Here is a 16,911-nt window from a genome sequence, read left to right as displayed (position 1 = left end):
CCATTGTAAGGCAATTACACTCCAATAAATATGTTAAAAAAAAAAGAAAAAGAATCTGCCTGCCAGTGCAGGGGACACGGGTTCGATCCCTGGTCCGAGAAGATCCCACATGCCACGGAGCAGCCAAGCCCGTGCGCTGCAACTACTGAGCCTTCGCGCTAGAGCCTGTGCGCCACAACTGCTGAGCCCGTGCGCCACAACTATTGAAGCCTGCGTGCCTAGAGCCCGTGAGCCACAACTGCTGAGCCCGTGCGCCACAACTACTGAAGCCTGCGTGCCTAGAGCCCGTGCTCTGCAACAAGAGAAGCCACTGCGATGAGAAGCCTGCGCACCACAACGAAGAGTAGCCCCCACTCGCTGCAACTAGAGAAAGCCCGTGCGCAGCAACAAAGACCCAACGCGGCCAAAAATAAATAAATGGGGGAAAAAAAACCACTTTAAAAAAAGAAAAGCCGGACCCAAAAGATAACACACTGTAGGCTTCCATTTACATGACATTCTCAAGAAGACAAAGCTATGGTGATGGGGAAGAGATCCGTGACTCTGAGTAGGAGGAAGAGGTGAGTATAAAGGGTGAGCACAGGGGAGATTTTTAGGGTCTTGGGGGATTCTGTGTCCCAATTGATGTGGCTACAGGAGTCTGTACCTGTGCTAACATTCACAGAACTGTACATCTTTCAAAAAGCCAACTTTCTGCATAACTCAAAAATAAAAATATATAAATAACTTAAAAACACAACCATCACAGTAAAATTGATTCAGTTAAGAATTCTCCATGAGTGCTAAGTTGAGAGGGATTTTAACGAGGAAAAGGATACTTATCGAATCCAAAGTGCATCCTCATTAAGTATTTAATCATTACAAAGGGAAAAAGAGTAACTTCACGGCAGGGAAAGCTGGTGGACACCACCTCCACCAGTTGGTCGAGGATAACGCCACCACTGCTGGGTAAGCTGACGTCAGGCACCTGCCTGACTGACATGCATTGCTCCTGTGGAATTCCTGCCGGAAAAATAAAATGTGAATCTATTCATGCAGAAACATGAGAAAAACCCCCAGCAGAGGGACATCCTGCAAAACAGCTTGTCTCCACTCTTTAAAAACGTCTGTGTCATGAAAGACACAAATGGCCGAGGATCTGTTTCAGGTTAAGGAAACTAAGACCTTGACCACCAAAACCAACGTGTGATCCTGGATTGGGAAAAATACAGCTACGAAAAATATCCCTGGGACAAGTGACACAATTAGAAGCTGGACTGCAGATTGAGGGACTGTATCAACTGGAAACGTACACTGAAGTACTAAGGGGTCGAGGCAATGATTTATGCAACCTTTTCCCAAATGTTTCAGAGACAATAATATAAGCGGACACAGAGAGAGACAGAGAACAGTACAGCAGACAGGGCAGGTATGAAGAATTAGTGATGTGGACGCAGGGCATAAGGCAGCGTTCTTGGTGCCCTTCTTGCAACTCTTCTGTAAGTTTGAAATTGTTTCAGAAAAGAAGTTGACATGTATGGACTCAACTCCTGCTTCCAACTGCAGAGAAGTGGCGGGAAGGCCAGCCCGTGTCCAGAAATGACTGTGAAACTGGACGAAGTCCGGCAGCAGCTGCTCCAGTCAGTGGACACTGGACCCTCAGGGCTGTGAGCTCTCAAGCGCCCACCCTCCTGGCTCCCCGGGGACAGTCTGACCACAGCCCTGAAGCAGGGCTCCAAGCAGAGCACGGTGGTCCCCGCAAGCTCGGAGGCCGAAGCTGGGGTTTTCAGTAGTTCAAAACTGGAAACGGAATACTACACAGCAGTGAAAAAAACCAAACACCTCCCAAATGCAGCAGCAAGGGCACATGTCACAAACATGACGGCAGGTGAGAGGAGCCAGAAAAAAGAACACAAAGTGCACACTCCATTCACGCAAAGCGACGTATAGCGGGAGAGGCCAAGGCAGCGGTTGGCTTTGAGGGCATGAGGCAGCGCTCTATTTCTTGATCTGGTGGTCAAGCACGTTTGTAATTTGTGCACGTTTCTCTACGTCGTTCAAGGGCAGGCTGGAGCCCTCCCTTGGTGATCGGTCCTTTCCCCGCCCAAAGCCTCCTGCATCAATTCATCCCAAGAGCCCCTGAGGTCACCGGCTCCTGAGGCAGGTTATTCCCAACTGTCCAGCTGAGGGGAGCTCTGTTCAAAGAGCAGAAAAGGCAGGCTGCAGAGTTGCTAAGGCTCTTCCTGTTCCCCAGGGAAATTTCTGAACCTGGGGGTGGGGAGGCTGGCGTGGCGCTGAGGCCTCTCCCTCCCCCACTCCAGGGGCCCAGGGGAACCGAGCAAGGCGCAGGGGAAGCTAGGTGATGCAGCAAATGCCCACCTGCTCCCTTCTTTCTCCTGGGCCCAGAGAAGGCTGGCCGTGGAGGGGGTTGGTGAGCCTGCAGCCCTCCCCTGGTTCTCCCCCGTGTCCCCAGCCCCACTGCAGGGCTGCCCCTTCTTGGCGCGAGAGGCTGGTCCCTCCCCATCTCTGGTTGGCCTCCCAGCCTGCAATGGGCCAAATGGGGGGCCTGGCCACTCCCTCTTCCTGGCGCCAGGCTGGAGCCCCTGACCCTGCAGGGCCCAGCCCGCCAGACCCCCTCTCTGCTCGCCGGAAGCAGGGGGAGCTGGGCTAGCGCAGGCAGGGCTGCCGCTGCCCTCTAAGCGTGGGTGCCCGCCCCCCGCCCCGGGTGTCTGGGGAGTGAGGGCCTGTGGGGAGGCGTCTGCGAGCCGCAGCTCCTTCACCATGGTGACGGCTCCCGGCTGCGTGGCAGGTACCGGTGGCCCGCGGCTCCAGTGGCCCCAGCATGGGTGGGCATGGGTGGGGGCAGGGCAGGCCAGCTGCCGTCCTCTCTGAGGGGCTGTGTCCCCCTCTCTAGGCTGACTCAGGTCAGCCTCAGCCTCGCAAACCCTCCCAGACACGCTAGGTTTGGCAGGAGGTGTGTTTGGGGGCCTGGATTGTCCAGTACGTGGCCCTGGCTTACTTTCACATGGCCCAGAACCCGAGCACAGGGCTGGCCGGCTGGTGGGGCCTTGGCTGGCCTTGGGTCTTGCTGGTGTGCACGTGGCCCGGCCCCGCTCCCTTCTCTGATTAGGGGCCGTGACCTTGCTCTTCTGAGGGGATCTGGTAGCCAAGAGTACCTCTTCACCATGGAGACCACTTAACTTGCGGCCTCAAGGGCATCTCAGTCCCCTGGGTGCCCAGCCTGGAGAGCCAGGGGCAGGGGAATGTGTCCCTGAGGCCGCCCAGGGGCCTGCTGCCCAGGTAGGCTGGGAGACAGGTGCGACTGACCCCACATGTAAGGATGCACACCAATGCCCCAGGGACAGAGGGCAGCCTGTGGCCCGAGGCCAGGGGTCGATGTCATTCTGAGACACCCGCAGCCCTCCCTCCCCCCCGCCCCCCCCTCAGGCTGCTGTCTGGGCCCCTGTGACCATCACCCGGGTTGCTGGCCCCTACCTGCTGGGGCCGTGGCCCCCCAGGAAGGCACACGCACAGGTGGAAAGCTCTGCATTCGCAGGTTATTATTAACCCGGCAGTGACATCACCCGCAGCCAATGGGAGGCGGGTTTATTTCCAGGGCTGACAGCTTGATAACGGTTAATTTTAGCTGGATCTTCTTTCCCCAGGCTCGTGAAAATCCCTGCCCGCCAAAGAGGGGGCTGTCTGTGTCGCCCCGCCCCAAACAGCTCGTGTCTGGGCCTGGGAGCTATAGGAGGGGCTGAGAAGGCGGGGCCTGTACTCCTCCCTCTGCCCGCTGCCCAGAAAGTGCCCTGGGAGCCCGTACCAGCCTCATTAGCAGGAGCCCTTTCTTTGCTCGTCCCCCACCCATACCCTTGGCTGCTACGGGGGCCGCTGTGACCAGTGGCTCAGGTGTGGGAAAAGGGCTACAGGGGCGGAGCCTGACCTGGGAGAGGGGAAGAGCACAGCTGGGACCTGGGCGGGCTTGTCCAGACGTACCGCTGCCCCAGCTCAGGCCTTCCAAGCCTTCCGCGAGCTCTGCCCTCCTTGCTGTGTGACCTTGGGCACTGTGCTTTGCTTCTCTGTGCCCAGCTGCCTCTCGGTCCATGGGTCCTCAGGCTGCCTGGGAGCCCCACCACGCAAGGCTTGGTGACTGTGGCTGTTCAGTGCATCACATAGTGTTTAGTATTGCTTAGTATTCCATAGTTATTCAGTACCAGTCAGTGATTAGTAGTTATTTAGTACTGTTCAGTGGTTATTAAGTACGAATCAGTAGTTAGTAGTAGTCATTAAACACTATTCAGTAGTTAGCAGGTGTTCACCAGTTAGCTGGACCACACGGTGGTTAGCAGCTGTTCACCAGTTAGCTGGGCCACGTGGTGGTTAGCAGCTGTTCACCAGTTAGCTGGACCACGCGGTGGTGCAGCCCTGCGCTGCTGGTCGGGGTTAGGTAGCACCATACCTCCCTCCGTGTCTCCACTGTGTGAGCCCAGTGTCTCCAGACACCATGTTGCTCGGGCTCCCAGGGCCCTGCAGGTGGTCCGGCTGAGGACGGATGGGCAAGTCCTGGGGACACGGAGGCCTCTTGGGGGGACCACTGGAGACCCCTGCCTCAGGTCAGCGAGCAGGTCCTTGCGGGAGGACGCTGGCTTCCACTAGCAGCGGCCATTGCTCTGGGGAGCACGGCCTCCCAGCCCCTGGTGCAGGCAGCCCCTGGTGCAGGCAGCCCAGTGCGGTTTGGCTCCTGCCAGGCGACAGCAGCGGGTGAGCCCAGAGCAGAGAGGCGAGCCTCAGGTCTGTGTGGGCGTCTGAAAACACCCTCTGAGGCTTCAGGCAGCTGGAGATCCCTGGGGGAAGTTAGGGTGGCGTCCACAGGGACCCGGGCCTCCTGCCCCCTCGGTCCGTCCCATGCCAGCCTCCGTCAGTCACGGCATCTCCCAGATCCTGCCTAAGCTTCGGCAGAGGGGACGCATTAAACAGAGGCCAGCTGGGCAGGGCGGGGGGGCCGTGCTTTCCGCACAGGCGTTTATTTTTAATTCCTGGCTCCTGTTTGATGGCATCAGCAGACGAGGAGGTGCCGGGTCACTTGCCAGCCCCTCTCGCCCGGTCTGTGGGCGGACACAGCGCCCGGTCTGTGGGTGGACACAGCGCCCGGTCTGTGGGCGGACACAGTGCCCGGTCTGTGGGCGGACACAGCGCCTGGTCTGCGGGCGGATACAGCGCCCGGTCTGTGGGCGGACACACTCCCCTCCCGGAGAGACCCTCCCCACGGGGCAGGGAGACCTGCTTGGCGCCCAACCACTGCCCCGGCCCATCTTTACTTCCTTACCTGCTGGGGGTCCCACCTCTGGGGGTTCCCCGTGGGCACTGCCCCATCAGGAGGTGCTGATCCCTGGGCCTCTGCTCCCCCCACACACATTTTTTGAGACCCTGCCCCAACTTCTCCAAGACCCTGACCCTAACCTGAGTGTCCTCGGGCTCTGAGGCAGATGGAGACACGGCCATGGGGAGATGCGGTAATGGGTGAGCTGACAAGGTTGGAGGTCCCGGAAGAGGCCATGACCCTGGTCTTCACTAACCCATCCCCCCCCACCCCGAAACCCATTTTGGTCATTGCCCTGGTCTGCCCAGGATCCTCAGGGACATCGCACTTCCTACAGATCGAGGGGAGGCCTCAGGGCCACAGCCTGGGACTCTCTCTGGGAGCTGATTTCTTTCCTTGGCAAACTCTGCATCCCTGGGAACCCGGCCTGTGTGTGCAGACCAGGGCAGACCTCAAAGATTTCAGTGGGCTCTGGGGGCGGACTTCAAGTGTTCCCTGTACCAAAAGGGGCCCAGGGTGGAAAACAGTTCTTTCCAGGGCTTGGAGGGAGGGTGAGCTGACTGGATCTGCTGATGGAGCCTCAGGCCACTTGGCCGAGCTGAGGGGACCCTGGAGGCCACAGTTTCCGTGCCACACCACGGGGCCGGGGTGCAGAAGCCTGGCTCTGGGGGCCTGCTGGGGCAAACCTGTGTGGCAGGCACATGGGGGGAAGGGGACTTGGAAAGAAGCAGATTCTGGGGTCCCACCAGGGGGCCTGCACCCCCTGGGCCACCCTGGAGAGATGCCTCAGAACACAGCACCACGTAAATCAGGTGCCGGCAGGACAGCCGCCCAGACGCCGACCTCAGCCACCCCCCAGGCCTGCCCTGCTCCTCCCCTGCCCCCACCGGCCCCATCCTCGCGGACTGGCCCTTCCCTGGGACCTCCTTTTTGATCCAAATGTCTTTTTGTGCTCGGCGCGGCGCTGCTCTCCCCTCGCGTGCCCGAGCCTGGCGTTTCAGCCTTGCGGTATCTGCCCTCGGCCGCTAGCTGTTTCTCTCCAGGCCTCTCTCCATCTCTGCGCCTCCCTCCTTTCGGCTCCCTCTCCGCATCCGGCTCTCGCCGCCCCCGCCTGTTTGGCTCTCCCCGCCCGCGCTCCCTCCGGGTGCGTCTCGTCTCCGCCTTTGTAGCTCCCTCCCTCGCCACATGCTCCTCTCGCGTCCCTGTCGCGCTCGCGTGCGCCCGCGGGCCCGCTGTCCCTGCATCCCTGCATCCCTCGCATCCCCGCCCCCGGCCCCGCCCGCGCCGGTGCCGCATTGCCGTACTGCAGGGGTGCAGTGCACTGCGCCTGCTCCGTCAATAGGTGGACCCCCCTCCTGGAGAGATAAAACCGCCGGCGCCGGCGCCGCCAGTCCCTCTGGCTGAGACCTCGGCTCCGGGTAAGGACGCTGGGCCTCCGGGTCCCCACCCCCGCCCCCAGCTTTCCGCAGAGGGTTCCTTCCCCGGGGACCAGTCCCAGGGGCAGAGACTGGTCGGCCCGGCGCCTGGCGAGGCTGCGCTGCTCCCCGAGGAGATCGGCTGCCCGCCCGGGGACTCCGGACCCAGCACCGGGGTCAGTCCCCCGGGCGGCCCTGGGTGGGGTGGGGGCACCGCGGTAGCGCTTGTTTACGGGGCTGCCGCGGCGGGGCCGAGTCTCCTGGGCGGTGGCGATCAACCTGCAGCCGTGACCTTGGGATCGCCGTGGGGGGGCCCTGTGGGGTTCGGGAAGGGTCGTCAGCTCTGGGGGCTGGTGAGGGTGGGCGCTGGGGGTGACCCCCCGACGTAGAGGGGGAGGGGAGGCTGTGAGACCTGAGGGGTCCTTGCCACCCCTCAGGTCTGGCGGGCGGTGTCCGCACCCTGGGGTCCGCACCCTGGGGTGCGCCGCTTTCTCCCGCTTTCCCTTCCCCAGCCACCTGCCCCCCCCCCCCCCACGGGCTGCCTAGGTTTCTCCATTGACCTCCAGGATGAGGCAGGGGCTGTGACCCTGTGACCAGAGGGAAGGGGGAGGGTATGGCCCTCTGCCCCCACCAGGCTGAGGGCATCTCTGTCTGGCATCTGCTGAGCATGGCTGCTGGGGCCAGATTCTCCCTGCTCTGGACACAGCAGGGACCCCCACCTCCCTGCCCTAGTGCCTGGCCCCGTCCAGACCCTGGGGGGGGGCCCGAGCTGGACACAGCAGGGACCCCCACCTCCCTGCCCTACTGCCTGCCCCCGTCCAGACCCCGGGGAGGGCCCGAGCTGGACACAGCAGGGACCCCCACCTCCCTGCCCTACTGCCTGCCCCCGTCCAGATCCTGGGGGGGGCCCGAGCTATTCTGGGTCCCTGATCTGGGCACCGCACCGCCCTGCTTGAGCTCTGGGCCAGGCGTCTCCCCGGTGCCAGCCTGCGGGCAGGGATGAGGGGAAGATGGTGCCGTCCCTGCTCGAGGAGGGGAGTGGGAAGCACTGGCCGCCTCTCCACCGTGGCAGCTCTGCGGGGCGGGGGGTGGGGGCTGGGATCGGTGGGTGCGGTGTCCCAGCCCAAGGCCGGGGCCAGGGCACGGGAGAGCGGGGCAGGGTGACTCATCACCGGCTCCTGACTGGTCACGGGGCTCGCCAGGCTGGTGTTCCTCGGTGTCTCCGGGTGGGGTTAGCCTCTCAGGGTGGGGGCTCTGTGGGCGCAGCACTCAGGCGTGTGCGGCTACTGGGCTGTTTGGGCTTTTGTCCCCGGGCTCTGCTCAGCTAAACACGGAGGCCTGGCTCCGGCCTTGGGGCCCGGACTGTGCTCAGTGTGTGCTCCCAACCTGTGCAGGGCAGGGCTTTGCTGGGCTTCTCTCTGAGGCCCCCCATCACCTTTGCTCCCCACCTCGACCCACAGAGTCACCGCTCAGCGTGCCCCTCGCCCTGAGCCAGGACACCCCAGGTCGCGCCAGCCCCTCCCCACACCCCGGGCAGGATGGGCAAGGAGAAGACCCACATCAACATCGTGGTCATCGGCCACGTGGACTCAGGCAAGTCCACCACGACCGGCCACCTCATCTACAAATGCGGGGGCATCGACAAGAGGACCATCGAGAAGTTTGAAAAGGAGGCGGCCGAGGTGAGCCCTGAGGGGGGCTCCCACCTTTGCCTCCACCGTGAGGTTGGGTTCTCACAGGGCAGCCGGGCTGATGCTTCCCTGACCCCGGGGCACATAGCTCAGATGAACTCCTCTGGGGCAAGAGGGGCGTGAGCCGCAAGGACCCCATGTGGGAGACGTGTGTGTCGCAGCATCCGGATGGGAAAGGCATGGGGGCAGCTGGGGGAGCCTCTCTCTGAGGAGGTGCTTGGTCGGGGGGAGGTGGGATGACCTGCTGGACCAGACCCCGGCGGGGGAGGGGCTGGAGGTGCATTTCTCCCAGGATAGGTCACTGTCTCTGAGCCCCCAGGGTTGGGTTCCCGTGTCCCCGGGGCTGAGGTCTGGGGCTGGAGGTGGCGCTGTCCTCGCTTGTCCCGGGGCTGGGCCAGGACTCAGAGCGGCTATTAATAGCTGATTGATGGGCACCCAGCCCATCAGCTCCATTTTCTCCTGCGGCCCGGGGCAAGCTGCCTGTCCAGGGTAGCACCCTTTTTTTGGGGGAGCTTTTGTCACCTGGCGAGGAGGAGAGGGGCCCTGATGGCTGACCCCCCATTTCTCGAAGCTGATCCTCTCAAGCGTCCGAGACCCACGGGTGGGAAGTGTCCATGGAGTGGGGGTCTGCTCTCTGTGCCTCCCACCTCCACCCCTGAGCTCTGGGAGAAGCTCCTGTTGGGGAGCTGTGAGGGGTCTCACCTGGATGGCCGGTGCCAGGGCTCAGGAGGGGCAGCTGCTGGCCTGGGCTGTGGGGGTGCTCCTGGGCCCCAAAGCTGTGTCTCTTCTTCCCTGCAGGGCTGGTGTTGAGGGGCGCTGAGGGTGTTCGCGGGGTGTCTGGTTCGGGTCTAGCTGGACCCTGGCTGGGCAGTCTCCCTGGAGGGCAGAGCCCTGTCCGTGCATGGCCCTGGCAGGGAGCTTTGACCAGCTGGGCAGTGACCGCAGCTGCCACCCTGACCGCAGCCCTGACCCTGGGCATGGGGGTCTCACTGGGCACTTGGCACAGGTGTTGGGAGAGGGCAGCCCGGCCTTGCTTTCCCTGGTCAGGTGGGGCGGGGAGTGGAGGAGGAGCCTCAGAGCCACTGGGGAGCTCTAGCGGCTGTGGAAAGAACTGGAAAGCCAGGCCCTTCCTTACCACCACCTCATCTGATTTCTTTCTTTCTTTTTCCCTAAAAAAAAAAAAAAAAAAAAAAAAAAACCACAGAGGGGCTTTTTGGTTGGACAGCCTGAAGCCCAGCGGGGTCATCAGCTGACACAGGGATCTGGGGGGTGCGGTGGGGGGGACCCTGGCTTCAGATAAAGGGAAGCCCTCAGCCAGGGGAGGGCTTGAAACCAGGGCGGCTCTCAGGCTGCTCCCAGGCCCTTGCGCCCCCTGCTGGTGGAGCCCGTTTAGGCGGCAGGAGGCCGGCCCGGGCAGGGCATGGATGAGGTCTTGGTGTCCCCGGTTCCGGAGGTGGGTCCAGAGCCCCAGGGTTCCAGCAGTAGCGAGGGGTGTCTCTGCTGTGACATGCTGCTCCCGCGCCCCAGGGGGACCCGAGTCCCGGTCCCGTCCTGAACCACGTCCCCACCCCTCCAGATGGGGAAGGGCTCCTTCAAGTACGCCTGGGTGCTGGACAAGCTGAAAGCCGAGCGGGAGCGCGGCATCACCATCGACATCTCCCTCTGGAAATTCGAGACCACCAAGTACTACATCACCATCATCGACGCCCCGGGCCACCGCGACTTCATCAAGAACATGATCACAGGCACATCCCAGGTGGGCGGGGCCTCGGGGGCCTGGGGGACGGGAGGTGGGGCGGGGGCACCGTTCAGGAGAGCCTGGGGGGCCCTGCAATCGGTGAGCGGTAGCTGGGTCTCCTCTGCTTCCTCGCCAGGGCATGAGACCCCTCACCTTTGTCACCACGCGCCCCCCCCCAAAGAACTAAGTGTCCTGGCATCTCAGCCTGGCAAGGGTGCCTGTAAGGACAGCCAGCCACTGTCAGGGCCGCCTTCACAGGAGACACAGAGGCCAGGATGGGGACACGGAAATGTGGGCAGAAATGCCCCCGGACAGTCCGACATTGCCAGGGCATTCACACAGACAGACAGACAGACACTGCCCCTAAGGTCGGGACCCCCAGGTTCCATGCCCAGGCGATGGCCCAGGCCCCTGTCTGCTGCCCAGAGGGGCCTGGGCTTGGGTGCTGGGCGAGGTCTGGGCTCACCTTGCCCGACCTGCCGGGCAGGCGGACTGCGCCGTGTTGATCGTAGCGGCGGGAGTGGGCGAGTTTGAGGCGGGCATCTCCAAGAACGGGCAGACCCGGGAGCACGCACTGCTGGCCTACACACTGGGCGTGAAGCAGCTTATCGTGGGGGTCAACAAGATGGACTCCACGGAGCCCGCCTACAGCGAGAAGCGCTACGACGAGATCGTCAAGGAGGTCAGCGCCTATATCAAGAAGATCGGCTACAACCCAGCCACCGTGCCCTTCGTGCCCATCTCGGGCTGGCACGGCGACAACATGCTGGAACCCTCGCCCAACGTGAGTGCCCAGCAGCGGTGGGGCTGCTCGGACCTCCCCCTGAGGGCCCTGGGTCAGGGCGGGCACAGACAGCCAGCAGGAGGAGGTGCGGTACCAGCCCCCTGTGGGTGTCCGCGCTGCTGGAAGCCCCGACTCCTTGGGGGCCGGACGCTCTGCCCTCAGCTCAGCCTCCCTGTGAGGCTGGCAGAAGCCACTGCAGCCCCTTCTCTGGCCAGGGACACGCCCCCTCGCCCCCAGGCTGACACTGGGCCCCCCTCGCCCCCCAGGCTGACGCTGGGCCCCCCTCGCCCCCCAGGCTGACGCTGGGCCCCCCTCGCCCCCCAGGCTGACACTGGGCCCCCCTCGCCCCCCAGGCTGACGCTGGGCCCCCCCTGGGCCCCCAGGCTGACACTGGGCCCCCCTTGCCCCCCAGGCTGACGCTGGGCCCCCCTGCCCCCCAGGCTGACGCTGGGCCCCCCCCTGGGCCCCCAGGATGACGCTGGGGCCCCCCCGCCCCCCAGGCTGACGCTGGGCCCCCCCCGCCCCCCAGGCTGAGGCTGGGCCCCCCCCGCCCCCCAGGCTGACGCTGGGCCCCCCCCGCCCCCCAGGCTGACGCTGGGCCCCCCCGCCCCCCAGGCTGACGCTGGGCCCCCCTGGGGCCCCCCAGGCCCACTTGCCCCGAAGCCACTGCAGCCCCTTCTCTGGCCAGGGACACGCCCCCCCGCCCCCCTGGGCCCCCCTGGGCCCCCCTGGGCCCCCCGCCCACTTGCCCCGTCTCTGTCTCCAGAGACCTGCGTGGCAGGGTTGCATCTCCCCCAGGGGCCAAGACCACGGGGCCTGCCAGGCCCCTCCCCGAGGCCCAGGGCAGGCTCTCTGGGGCCAGCTGGGAAGCTGGCGGCTCTGGCAGCCCATGTCCTGGGGACTCTGCCTTGGCAGGAGGTGATGAGTGGGACCTGGTTGTTTTGAATTTGTGGAGCCCGAGACCAAGTGCCTCACCCGGTCAAGCCAGAGGCTACCCCTGGCCCAGCAGGGGTCACTAGTCCTGGCCAGGCTGCAGCGCCCACACTGAGGGAGGTGGGCACGGGGGGTATCTCAGGAGAGCCAGGGGAAACTCAGCCCTGCACCCGTGGTCGGGGGCCGCCCCTCCTGGCCGGGCTGCCGGCTTGTATGTCGCGGATCGAGCTCCCCTCGTGGGGTCTCACGTAGGGAGGGGTGAGCCAACCGTGGGCCCGGAGGCCACGGCTGTGGGGTGGGTGGCACGGGGGCACGTGGGCTCTAGGACGGTGCTTTCTTCCTCCTGCGCAGATGCCGTGGTTCAAGGGCTGGAAAGTGGAGCGGAAGGAAGGGAACGCCAGTGGCGTGTCCCTGCTGGAGGCCCTGGACACCATCCTGCCCCCCACACGCCCCACAGACAAGCCCCTGCGCCTGCCGCTGCAGGATGTGTACAAGATCGGCGGTGAGTGAGGGCTCCGTGGCCACCGCCCGCTGCAGCACCCACCCTGCAGCCTGGCCAGCTCTGCCCTCAGACCCCCTCCTGAGAATGGGCCCCTGACCAGGAGCATCCGGGCCGGGTTATTTCAGCCCCTTCCCCCATGCTGCACACTTTCCGGGGGGCCACCCATCCACCATCTCCATCCATGCATCTATCTGTCCATCTATCCACCCCCACCCCCGACCCATCTATTATCCATTTCTTCATCAGTCCATTTATCCACCCACCTCCCCCCGCCCGTCCATCAGTCTGTCCCGAGTTTGCCAGGGTCTTCCTCCCTCCAGATAAGCGCCCAGCCCTATACCAGGAGCTGGTGGCACAGGGAGAGTCGCATATTACTCTCCACTTGGAGATTCCTGTCTTGTGGGAGACACGATCCACTCCAGGAGTGAGAAAAGCTGGTCATGAAATGATATAGAACCATAAACAAGTGTGAGGCCCACGAGGGGGCAGCGATGGGGGACCCCCAGCCAGGAGGCTGTGGCAGAGATGCGGGGCTGTGTGCAGGATGGGGGTGTCACTCACCCAGCACAGAGAACAGCCACCAGCCTCAGCCTCCGCAATGCCACACGAGCCTCTGTCACAGCCAGGGAGACCAGCTGGAGCCCCCACCGCCCCCTGTCCCCCACTCTGGGGAGCACCAGACCCCCACTGGGCAGCCACACAGTATAAGCAGACTCTGAGAAGTGCAGGGGCACCCACGCCCCTTTGGGGGTGACCCTCAGGACAGCAGCGCCAGCGCCAGGCAGGCCACCTTGGGTGGGCTGGTCCTCAATCCGCTCAGGGCTTCTGCCTCACAGGGTGGGACCCCTCCTTGCCCATTCTCCCTGTGCCCTGGGAACTCTCTTCCTCAGTCCCTTCTTCCGCTGGCGGGGCGCGGAAGCCTCCACTTCTGTCTGAATGTCTCAGCGTCCGCCTTGCCCGGGGTCTCCCTGTCCCCTCCCTCCCGCCACGTGGCCACCCCCCACCGGCCAGGGAGGACAGGGCACCCCTGACGCCAGCCTGCCCTCATGGCCCCCTTCCTCTCGGCCCAGGCATTGGCACTGTGCCCGTGGGCCGAGTGGAGACGGGCATCCTCCGGCCGGGCATGGTGGTGACCTTTGCGCCTGTGAACATCACCACGGAGGTGAAGTCAGTGGAGATGCACCACGAGGCGCTGAGCGAGGCCCTGCCCGGGGACAACGTAGGCTTTAACGTGAAGAATGTGTCGGTCAAGGACATCCGCAGGGGCAATGTGTGCGGGGACAGCAAGTCCGACCCACCCCAGGAGGCCGCCCAGTTCACGTCCCAGGTGGGCAGCCCGGTGGCCGGCAGGACCCACCCCCCCAGTACCAGGGCTGTCCTCAGGTGAGGGGGCTGCCTGGCGCTGGGGAGGACTGAGACCCCCGCTTCGCAGAGTGGGCCACTGAGGCCGGGAAGGGCTGAAGCCGGCCGAGGGTGCAGGTGGGAAGAGCAGGCGGGGTGCACCCCGGCCTCGGTGCTCCTGGCCTCACTGAGGTCCCACTTTGGTCCTGAAAACGCTTTTATCAGTTTATTGCCTGGGACAGGCCTGTGATACTTTATTCTCCACATTTGCACTGTGTCCTCTTCGGTCACCTCTTTATGTGACTAGGACTTTTTAAATTGGCTTTACTGAGATACAATTGAAATATGATAATCTAAGTCCTGTCTTGTCGTCCCCTGTCTTTGCTCTGGCCGCTGGCCCTTTCAAACCGTGCCCTCGTCGTTGTTTAGCTCTTGTGGCTTTTTGGATGCTTGAAGAGGACCTCGGGGTCCAGGTCCGGGGGCCTGGGTCCCCCCTAGACTGACCTTCCTCCATGGTCGGCACTCTGGGCCCCAGGGACCTGGGGGTGGGCGGAGCCTCCTCCAGCTCTGTGCCCTCCCCCTGTGCCCACCTGCGTGTGCCTGATGGCCTCATGCACCTCTGCCCACAGGTCATCATTCTGAACCACCCTGGGCAGATCAGCGCTGGCTACTCGCCGGTCATTGACTGCCACACAGCCCACATCGCCTGCAAGTTTGCTGAGCTGAAGGAGAAGATTGACCGGCGCTCTGGAAAGAAGTTGGAGGACAACCCCAAGTCCCTGAAGTCCGGCGATGCGGCCATCGTGGAGATGGTCCCGGGGAAGCCCATGTGTGTGGAGAGCTTCTCCCAGTACCCACCTCTCGGTGAGCTGGGGGGTGAGGGAGGGGCAGCCCCGGGGTGGTGGCCAATCCAGGCCAAGGGCAGAGCACCACTGTGGGGGTGGGGTGGACGGAGGGTCCTGCACTTTGGCGCTGCAGCTTAGAGCTTAGCAGGAGGCCCCCGGCCTTGGTCTTTGTCTCATGGAGCACAGGTGGCCCCACTGGGTGGGCCTGGGATGGTATCCTGCTCTGCAGACTCACCCAAGGCCCACAGCTGGTCTGGTGGCAGAGTTAGGACTGGCTGCCTGCCTCCAGCTGGCCGGCCGCACAGATACCCCAAGGACGACCCACAGACCTATATCAGAGATCTGCCTTATGCAAGGTTGCTGGCCATGTTCAAGATAGCTAAAAGGGTGTGCTGTACTCCGCGCCAGCCTGCCCTAAGTACTGTCCACATACCATTTAATTCCCACAACGATGGCTTGGCGGAGTCCTATTTGTGTTATTCCTGCCACCTAAGGAGACAGGAGCCTCGTACTCCACTGCCCCCCCACCCCCCGAAACAGGCGCAGAGAGCTCGGTGCCCAGCGCTAGGGTCCCGCCCCAGGGCCTGGGGCTGGGGAGGATGCTGGGGGCGCGAGTGCGCCTGCGCGCTGTATCCCGGCCCGCGCCTCACGCCCCCTCCCCGCAGGCCGCTTCGCCGTGCGCGACATGCGGCAGACGGTGGCCGTGGGCGTCATCAAGAATGTGGAGAAGAAGAGTGGCGGCGCCGGTAAGGTCACCAAATCGGCGCAGAAGGCGCAGAAGGCGGGCAAGTGAAGCGCGGGCGCCCGCGGCGCGACCCTCCCCGGCGGCGCCGCGCCCCGCCCCCGCCCCTACCCCCGGCCCCGCTCCCGGCGCGGTCCCGGCGCCCCGCCCCCTCGCCAGGCGCATGTCTGCACCTCCGCTTGTAAGAGGCTCTCCGTCAGCGACTGGATGCTCGCCATCAAGGTCCAGTGGAAGTTCTTTAAGAGGAAAAGCGCCCCCGCCGCCGCCCCGGCTTCCGCGTCCAGCCTTTGCCACGCTCAGTGCCCGTTTTACCAATAAACTGAGCGACCCCGGAGCCGTGTGCGCCTGCTGTTGGGGGGTGGGCGGCTCGCCCTGCGAGAGGGCGCTCGTTAGGACCCCTCCTGGCCCCCCACCAAGTTGCCAGCCCCGTCCCACCTGGCGTCCCGCCCAGCACCCACCACCCCTGTGGGCGACCTGGCCAGGTGTCCACCTGTGCTACCCAGGGGGACGGTGGGGCACTGGATCCAGAGTCCAGCTGGTGAGGGGGCTTTGGCGTTCCCCCAGTGGGGGCACCCAGGACAAAGAATGAGTCACTTTGGATCCGCAGAAGCGGGGTTGAACGTGTTGGGGGTCTCTCTGAGAATGGGATGAACTGAGGGCTCCTCCCCCACGAGTGGCTGTCACACACACATTGTTGTTCACCCGGGTTTTCAAGCTCCCACGCTCTTGGAAGCCCACTCTTAACGCCCCCAACTCCCAGCCCTAGGCTGGTCACTTGTGGCTGGACGCAGCGCCACTGCCGTCCTGCTCCTCAGTGGGGCCCCCGGCACAGCCAGGAACCCCAGCCCCTGGAACCCCAGAACAAGCCCTGACCTTGGTCAGCAAACACGGTGGAGGGGGGAGGGAGGGCTCGCTGCCCAGCTCTCCCTGCTGCCAGAAAGCAGTGCCTAGCCCGAGCCGGTGTTGGTGCTGCAGGTGGAGCTCAGGGCGGGGCTGAGCAGATCCCTGACTGCGGGCGCAGTGCAGACTTGCCCGCCTGCAGCGGGAACTGGGCTGTGGGGCGTCCCCTCCAGGGTGAGCAGCAGGCCAACCACAGGGTCCCCTAGTGTATGAGTCCCTTGGGGCTGCAGCAACAAATGGGCCTCAAGCTGGAAGCTTAAAACGACAGAAATGGCCCTCCTGCAGTCCAGTATCCCTGGGACAAGATCCAGCGTGGGCAAGGCCCGCGCCCTCCAGAGGCTGTGGGGGAGGGTCCGGTCCGTGCCTCTTGCAGCTCCTGGTGGCTGCCGAAGTCCCTGGGCTTGTGGCCACATGCCCCCAGTCTCTGCCTCCATGGTCACATGGTCTCCTCTCCTCTGGGTCAAATCTCCCCTGCCAACTGCTTATAAGGGAGTCACTGAAGACCCCCCTGGATAATCCAGGGTCATCTCCACTCAAGATCCTTGATTTAGTCACCTCTGCAAAACACTGTCTTGACACTTGTCACATCACAGTTTCCAGGGCCTGAGGCCTGAACTCTCTGGGAGCATATCCAGCCCACAACCCTGGGTGGTGATGGGAATTATGCCACCGAGTGAGGGGCCAGCCAGGACAGATGGGTGCTGGGGTTCAGGGGTGTCCA

General features: G+C 63.7%; 1 protein-coding gene across 1 annotated transcript; it reads left to right on the top strand.

The window, feature by feature from the left end:
• Positions 1–8,252: 8,252 nt before the first annotated feature.
• On the top strand, positions 8,253–15,341 carry EEF1A2 (eukaryotic translation elongation factor 1 alpha 2; the record flags this gene model as incomplete). The annotated part of the gene is made up of 7 exons (XM_082858069.1): positions 8,253–8,396; positions 9,982–10,161; positions 10,631–10,927; positions 12,212–12,362; positions 13,433–13,689; positions 14,333–14,567; positions 15,214–15,341. The coding sequence occupies 7 exons, from the start codon at positions 8,253–8,255 to the stop codon at positions 15,339–15,341; spliced, it is 1,392 nt and encodes a 463-aa protein (XP_082714195.1).
• Between the last annotated feature and the right edge of the window lie 1,570 nt (positions 15,342–16,911).

Source organism: Leucopleurus acutus, assembly GCF_964270905.1.
Source record: "Leucopleurus acutus genome assembly, chromosome: 16".
NCBI lineage: Eukaryota > Metazoa > Chordata > Mammalia > Artiodactyla > Delphinidae > Leucopleurus > Leucopleurus acutus.
Note: the sequence above shows the minus strand (reverse complement) of the source record. Positions and strands in the feature narration are given on the sequence as shown.